The sequence below is a fragment of the Nansenia antarctica genome, assembly GCF_963989245.1.
Source record: "Nansenia antarctica genome assembly, chromosome: 18".
NCBI lineage: Eukaryota > Metazoa > Chordata > Actinopteri > Argentiniformes > Microstomatidae > Nansenia > Nansenia antarctica.
In genome coordinates this window covers 8451991-8459490 of record NC_137691.1, presented here as the reverse complement: position 1 = coordinate 8459490, position 7500 = coordinate 8451991, and the positions used below count along the sequence as shown (strand labels likewise).

General features: G+C 50.5%; 1 protein-coding gene across 1 annotated transcript in view; it reads left to right on the top strand.

Annotated features, from left to right (window-relative positions):
- Positions 1 to 84: 84 nt before the first annotated feature.
- The window catches only part of LOC308173145 (proto-oncogene tyrosine-protein kinase Src-like), a gene marked incomplete at both ends in the record, with an annotated part of 12296 nt that continues 4880 nt past the window's right edge, over positions 85 to 7500 (top strand). Inside the window, 5 exons of the mRNA XM_080548120.1 lie at positions 85 to 355; positions 1688 to 1787; positions 3912 to 4010; positions 4963 to 5066; positions 7257 to 7406. Coding sequence (XP_080404246.1) covers positions 85 to 355; positions 1688 to 1787; positions 3912 to 4010; positions 4963 to 5066; positions 7257 to 7406 — 724 coding nt within the window. The remainder of the gene's footprint in view (positions 356 to 1687; positions 1788 to 3911; positions 4011 to 4962; positions 5067 to 7256; positions 7407 to 7500) is intronic.

Genomic DNA, 7500 nt, shown 5'->3' with positions numbered 1-7500 from the left:
CCCTGAGTTGTGGCAGTTTCTGTGTTGATTATGTTGGCTGTTTTAAAAAAAAGAGATTCTCCTCCCCCTCCCTCAGGTGTGGCCATGGGGGCAGGTAAGAGCAAGCCCAAGGAGCCGGGCCAGCGCTCGCTCAGCCTCGACGGCACCATCGGCACGGGCTCAGACGGCGGCCACCTCCACCACCTCGGCCCCGCCCAGCAGACCCAGACGCCCAATAGGAGCCCGGCGGTGGGCGGGGCTAGGCGGGGCCACCAGCACCATCACGCCCCCACCAACACCCCCGAGATGGCGCTGTTCGGGGGGGTCGACCACACGGGCGCGAGTATCACCTCGCCGCAGAGGGGACCCCTGGCAGGTAGGAGGCGTGTGGGGGAAGGGACTGGGGGGGGTGGGGGCGGGGTGGTCTGTTTGGGGAGGTCTGTTTGGGGAGGGGGGGGCGGGGGGGGGGACTGTTTGATGAGAGTATGTTGTAATGGATACACTTGTTGAGTCTCAGGTGTTTCCCACTGTGGAACAATATCCTGTTAGGCTGACGTGACATTAAAGGAACTGGAAGTTCATTCTTCCAGTGAACCTCGGGTGGTGGTAATTCTTCATTCTCTTCATTCTTCCAGTCATGGTCGGGGGAGGGGAGGGGGGGAGGGGGGGAGGGGGAAGTACTGTAGACTAATGTTGTAAACTTCCCCAAAACCAAAAGGAACATGATAACCATGTGTGGATAGGCTGAAGGCTGGGGCTGTCGCTAGGGCTGTAACCGTGGCAACGTAGGTCAGAGAGACACACAGCACTGCAGAGGACAGGACCCTCCAGGACAGTGCAGGGGGGGGGGGGGGGGAGGACATTGTCACACTGTCACTGTGACCAACGTCACCCTGAATCAGAGTGTTGTCTGTTGACAGCGTCGGTGGCATCTTACGACAGCTAGTGCGACCCCCGGCCAAACTGACTGTCGGTCGGTTAAGGCTCTGTGCCTCGTGCGGGAGTGAGGTTCACCTGTCGTGAGGTCGTATCGTACAGGTCTTCCCGGTCCAGGAAGTGGGCTCTTTTTGACTTCATTCAGGGTCCAATCCAACAGCCCGCTGACTGTGTCATCATGTCCAGGTTTCTGTGCGAGGCGTCAGACACTGATGTGTTTAGACAAAATGACGGGTCGCTCAGCCTCTATGTCGCTGTCGTCCTGTCAGAGGGTGTTTCCACCGGCCCGTGTCACTAATGAGCTTATCAATGATTGGCTAGAGCGCTCTCAGGTCAGGTATGAAACAGCTAATCAATGATGGGTTACCGTTAGAGCTACCAGGAGGGTGGAGCTACTGGGGGTGGGAGGAGCTACTGGGCTGGACTATCCTGGCTGTCAATAGCTCTCCACAGGAAATAGTGCCGAACTGAGCAAAACATAGCTCTGAATACAGTACAGATTGATTCTCAGTGTACCTGGTCTGTAACAGAGTTTAAGTAAACCATGCGAACACTATTGAAATGTATGAAATGTTCTGTTTCTCAACTGTGTGTTTGTGTGTGTGTGTGTGTGTGTGTGTGTATGTGTATGTGTATGTGTATGTGTGTGTCTGTGTCTGTGTCTGTGTCTGTGTCTGTGTCTGTGTCTGTGTCTGTGTCTGTGTCTGTGTCTGTGTCTGTGTCTGTGTCTGTCTCTGTGTCTGTGTGTGTGTGTGTGTGTGTGTGTTTATAGGAGGTGTCACTACATTCGTAGCGCTGTACGACTACGAGTCTCGGACAGCGTCAGATCTGACCTTCAAGAAAGGCGAGCGACTGCAGATCGTCAACAACACGTAAGGAGACGGGCGTTGTTGTCTGTCGTCTTGTCTAACATCTCCTTGTGATTACATGCACATACTTGTAATACACACTCACTTACATCAACCGACCACACAGCCAAACTAACATTTACCCATACACACACACACACACACACACACACACACACACACACAGTGCAGATGGTCAGAACTCTGCTGTATGTCTGCCGTGCTGCTCCAGTGGTCTGGCTTGGCTACAGATCTAATGATGTGACTGCTGCTTCTCTCTGCTGCTGGTGTTGATGTTTTCTGCTGTCTCTGTTATATCTCTCTCTCTCTCTCTCTGTGTCTGTTATATCTCTCTCATGCTTCATGGTTTCTCTTAGGAGAAAGTACAGCTTCAGGTCAGTAACAGTCCAAACCTCTCTCCTCTGCCACTCTCTTCCGCCTCTCACCTGTCTAGACGTCTCTCCCTCACCTGTCTAGACGTCTGTCTCTCTCCTGTCTAGACGTCTGTCTCTCTCCTGTCTAGACGTCTGTCTCTCTCCTGTCTAGACGTCTGTCTCTCACCTGTCTAGACGTCCGTCTCTCACCTGTCTGTCTCTCTTTGGTTTAGACATCTGTCTCTCTTACCTGTCTAGACGTCTGTCTCTCTTACCTGTCTAGACGTCTGTCTCTCTCACCTGTCTAGACGTCTATCTCTCTCCTGTCTAGACGTCTGTCTCTCTCCTGTCTAGACGTCTGTCTCTCTCCTGTCTAGACGTCTGTCTCTCTCCTGTCTAGACGTCCGTCTCTCTCCTGTCTAGAGGTCTGTCTCTCTCCTGTCTAGAGGTCTGTCTCTCTCCTGTCTAGACATCTGTCTCTCACCTGTCTGTCTCTCTTTTGTTTAGACATCTGTCTCTCTCTCCTGTCTAGACGTCCGTCTCTCTCCTGTCTAGATGTCTGTCTCTCTCACCTGTCTAGACGTCCATCTCTCACCTGTCTAGACGTCTGTCCCTCACCTGTCTAGACGTCTGTCTCAGCTGTCTAAACGTCTGTCTCTCTCCTGTCTAGACGTCTGTCTCACCTGTCTAGACATCTGTCTCTCTCTCCTGTCTAGACTACTGTGTCTCACCTGTCCAGAAGTCTGTCTCTCACCTGTCTAGATGGTTTAAACTTCCCTCCTCTGTCAGTTCAACTGCTGTCTCTTCTCGCGGCCTTTCTGTACATCGAGGTGCTCTTTGGACAGTGTGCTCTCTGGTCAAAGGGTTTTCTGCACAGTGTACGGTGTTGCTATGTTGTTGTTGTTGTTGTTGTTGTTGTTGTTGTTGTTGTTGTTGCTGTTGTTGTTGCTGTCCACAGTGAGGCTAACAGAGCTAAAGGGCACACGTTTTGGATAGAGGGTGCGATATTCTTTTCAACCAAGTGCTTTTAGTTGGCTAGTCAATTTGGAGGGGGTGGCAAGCATCATCCAAGTTAGCTGTAACGACACAATCGAAATTGATTAAAATTTTACCAGAACCTGTTGGGAAAGTGACGGATCTGAAATGTTATGCTAGTGTCTCTTGAGTTAGCCACCACGCGATCTGTATGTAAACACACTAAGGAGCGGGGACTAGAAAACCCAGCTGTGAACAGGCTTGTTCACTAGTATGGGGCTTGTTCACTAGTATGGAAGCACCGGGCTATGAGCACCAGCTGGCCGTTAGTGAGCTTAGGCCTGGGGTGGCCCCACTGGGGAAAAAGACATTTGCTTGTCCTGTGGATGAACTCATGGAGGGAGGGTCAGGAAGGGTCATGAAGGGTCATGGAGGGGTCATGAAGGGTCATGGAGGGTCATGAAGGGTCATGGAGGGGTCATGAAGGGTCATGGAGGGCCACTCAATATCTTCTCAACATTGTTGTTTTCTTTATCCCCCCCATCCCATCTCCGCCCCCCTCTCTTTCTTTCTCTCACCCCATCTGTCTTTCTCTCTCTCTCTCTCCCCCTGCCTCGCCCTCCTCTTTCTCTCTCTCTCTCTCTCTCTCTCTCTCTCTCTCTCTCTCTCTCTCTCTGTCCCCCCCTCCTCTTTCTCTCTCTCCTGCCTCCCCTTCCCCCTCTCTCTCTCTCTCTCTCTCTCTCTCTCTCTCTCTCTCTCTCTCTCTCTCTCTCTCTCTCTCTCTCTCTCCGGGCTGTAGGGAAGGAGACTGGTGGCTGGCTCGGTCTCTGACGACAGGAGAGAGTGGTTACATCCCCAGCAACTATGTGGCCCCGTCTGACTCCATCCAAGCTGAAGAGTACATCATCTTTTCTTTCAAACCTCTCTGTCTCTCTCTCTCTCTCTCTCTCTCTCTCTCTCTCTCTCTCTGTGTGTGGCTCTGGGTATTTCATAATCACACAGAGAGTCTCTCCATATGGACCAAAATGACAGACGACAGCAACCAGGGGGGGCCTCTCTCTCTCTCTCTCCCTCTCTCTTCGTGTGATTATGAAACACCCAGCGCTAACCCAGGGTGACAGACAGAGAGATTTATGCCACCACAGTTTGAACCCAGAAGTATTATAATGATTTTACATGACTCAGTGGCAGCCAGGAGAGTGCCCCCTGGGGGTAGTATCGTCACATAGCAGTCCACAGCGTTATCGACAGAAACTCAAAAGTAATGGTGAGAGCCAGAAACATGGCGTCCAGCGTGACATCACTCTCCATGTATGCGTACGACCATACCTGTCAACATTGAGATTTGAAAATAAGGGATATTTTCCCCAAAAATAAGGGATATTCCCCCCACCCACCGTCCACATACCATACCCCTTACATTTAGACAAGGGTACACACAGTCAATCCTAAAATCACCACTAGGCAAGCACTTGCTTGCACAGTGCAACAACGATTGTGTTAACTAGGTCCTACAGTATAACTCAGGGGAGGCTGGCGGAGGTAGAAAAATCGGAGGACAGGGCTCATTGTAATGCATGGGACGGAATGAGGAGTGGTATACAACACGTGTGTTTAAAACCATTCCTTATTCCGTCACATGCGTTACAATGAGCCCCGTCCTCCGGGCTTCTACGCTTTAATGACTCAGGACCAACACATGTATACAGTACCGTCTATGCTGTGTACCAAGGCCACCCTACACCCCCCACCCTACTCCCAGATATATGCTTCAGCACTTGGCACCAGGCCAGACGTATGGCGCTGAGCAGCCCTCCCTCCCTCCTGACCACCCTGTCCCACTTCTCCAGGTGGTATTTTGGGAAGATCACTCGGCGCGATTCGGAGAGGCTGCTTCTGAGTTTACAGAACCGACGGGGAACCTTCCTGGTCAGGGAGAGCGAGACCACGAAAGGTGAGAACACACGGAACACCCACTAGAATGTATATATACATATATAGTCTATATATATATATGTATATGTTACGGTACATGTGGGAATACGGTACATGTGGGAAAACTAGGGTTAGGGTTAGGATTAGGGGTTAGGGTTAGACATGCCAGCATGTACCAAGTGGACGTAGCACCTAACCCTAATCCTAGTTTTCCCACATGTACCGTAACATATATATACGTATATACATTCCCCACACCTTAGGGATGTGGTAGAACGGGAGAAGGTGTACGGGTGTTCCTAATAAAGTGTTCAGTGAGTGTATACACACTTTGGGCCTGTTAATTCAATAAATAAATCAATCAATCAATCATCGCTTGAATGCCACAGCCTATTTGAATATTGTTGCTGACCATGTGCATCCCTTCATGGCCACATTGTACCCATCTTCTAATGGTCATACTTCCAGCATGATAATGCACAATGTCACAAAGCAAAAGTCGTCTCAAACTGGTTTCATGAACATGACAATGAGTTCAGTGTTCTTCAGTGGCCTGAATCCAATTCCTCTGAATCCAATAGAACACCTTTGGGATGTGGTAGAACGGGAGATTCACAGCTTGAAAAGTGCACCTGAAAAATCTGCAGGAATTGCGTGACGCTATCATGTCATCATGGACCAGAATCTCAAAGGAATGTTTTTCCAACATCTTGTGGAATCAATGCCATGAAGAATTGAGGCTGTTTTGAGAGCAAAGGGAGGCTACCCAGTATTAGTAAAGTGTTGTATAGATATATTGGTGTGAAGTCCCCCTGCTGTTTTACATTTTTTGACACTTAATCTTAACTTCCACGTGAGTGGGCTCTGTGGGTATGGATCTGTAAGCCAGTGCGTCCTGCCTCTCTGTCCCAGTGACGCGGGTAGGTAGAGGGCAGGACAGGAGCTTGTGAATGGAGCGACAGAGGAGGGAGGGGGAGGGGGGTGAGTCACACAGGAGGCAGATGTAGGTCAATCAGAGTGAGAGAGTGAGAGGGTGCTGTGTTACCCCCCCCAGCTATAAATCTCTGCCTACCACCCACCCACCCACACACACACACACACACACACACGCACACATGAAGGAGAGGGGGCCAGGGAGAGGGTTCAAGTGTAAGGTTCATGCTGTAGGGTAGTTTCCACGGCTGATGTTATGGGGTTCGTTCTCCGGGGCGTGTGGAGTGTTCACTGTGAGAGTGTGTGTTTAGGGTGTATCGTCTACGGCAAGCTGTATCCACCAGCCTCCACTGCTGTGAGTTACCATGTAGGAGGTACACTGGAGTCTGGTAGGAGTGTCATTCCAAGTGGAGGTATGGCGGCGCGTTGGGGGGGATGCACTCTTCAGTGACAGCCTGAGTACTGAGAAGACTGGAGGAGAGAAGCTGCGCACGCGCACACGCACACGCACACGCACACGCACACACACACACACACACACACACACACACACACACACACACTCCACCACACCACACTGTTCCTGGTGCTGCTGGGAACACGGGATTAAAACGAAGAACGTCACAGACCAAAACATGAACATATAATCTTGCAGTGGCAAAGAGTGTGTGTGGGAGTATTTCTTTTTTAATAAATGTCAGCGAGAAGAGGTTCGTGGATACAGGCAGTGTACTGATAGATATGGAGCGACAGATGTTGTATAAAGACAAATATCTAAATGTCTTATTATCTATGGCCTGTCTGTCAGTCTGTCTGTCTGTCTCTCTAACCTTTCTGACCCGCCTATCGGTCTGTCTATCTGACCTGTCTGTCTGTCTATCTCTCTCTGGTACAGGAGTGTACTGTCTGTCTGCCTGTCTGTCTGTCTGTCTGTCTGTCTGGCCTGTTTGTCTGTTTGTCTGTCTGACCTGTCTGTCTATCTCTCTCTGGTACAGGAGTGTACTGTCTGTCTGTCTGGCCTGCCTGTCTGTCTGTCTGTCTCTCTGACCTATCTGTCTATGTATTTGACCCGTCAGTCTATCTCTCTCTAATACAGGATCGTATTGTCTGTCTGTCTATCTGACCTGTCTGTCTGTCTCTCTCTCTCTCTCTCTCTCTCTCTCTCTCTCTCTCTCTCTCTCTCTCTCTCTCTCTCTCCCTGGTACAGGAGCGTACTGTCTGTCTGTCTTTCTGTCTGTCTATCTGACCTGTCTCTCTCTCTCTCTCTCTGGTACAGGAGCATACTGTCTGTCTGTGCTGGACTATGACAACACTAAAGGCTTGAACGTCAAACACTATAAGATCAGGAAGCTGGACAGCGGAGGGTTCTACATCACCTCGCGGACGCAGTTCAGCAGCCTGCAGCAGCTGGTCTTCCACTACCGCAGTGAGTCCACACACACACACACACACACACACACACACACACACACACACACACGCACACACACACATACCATCACACTGTTCCTGGTGCTGCT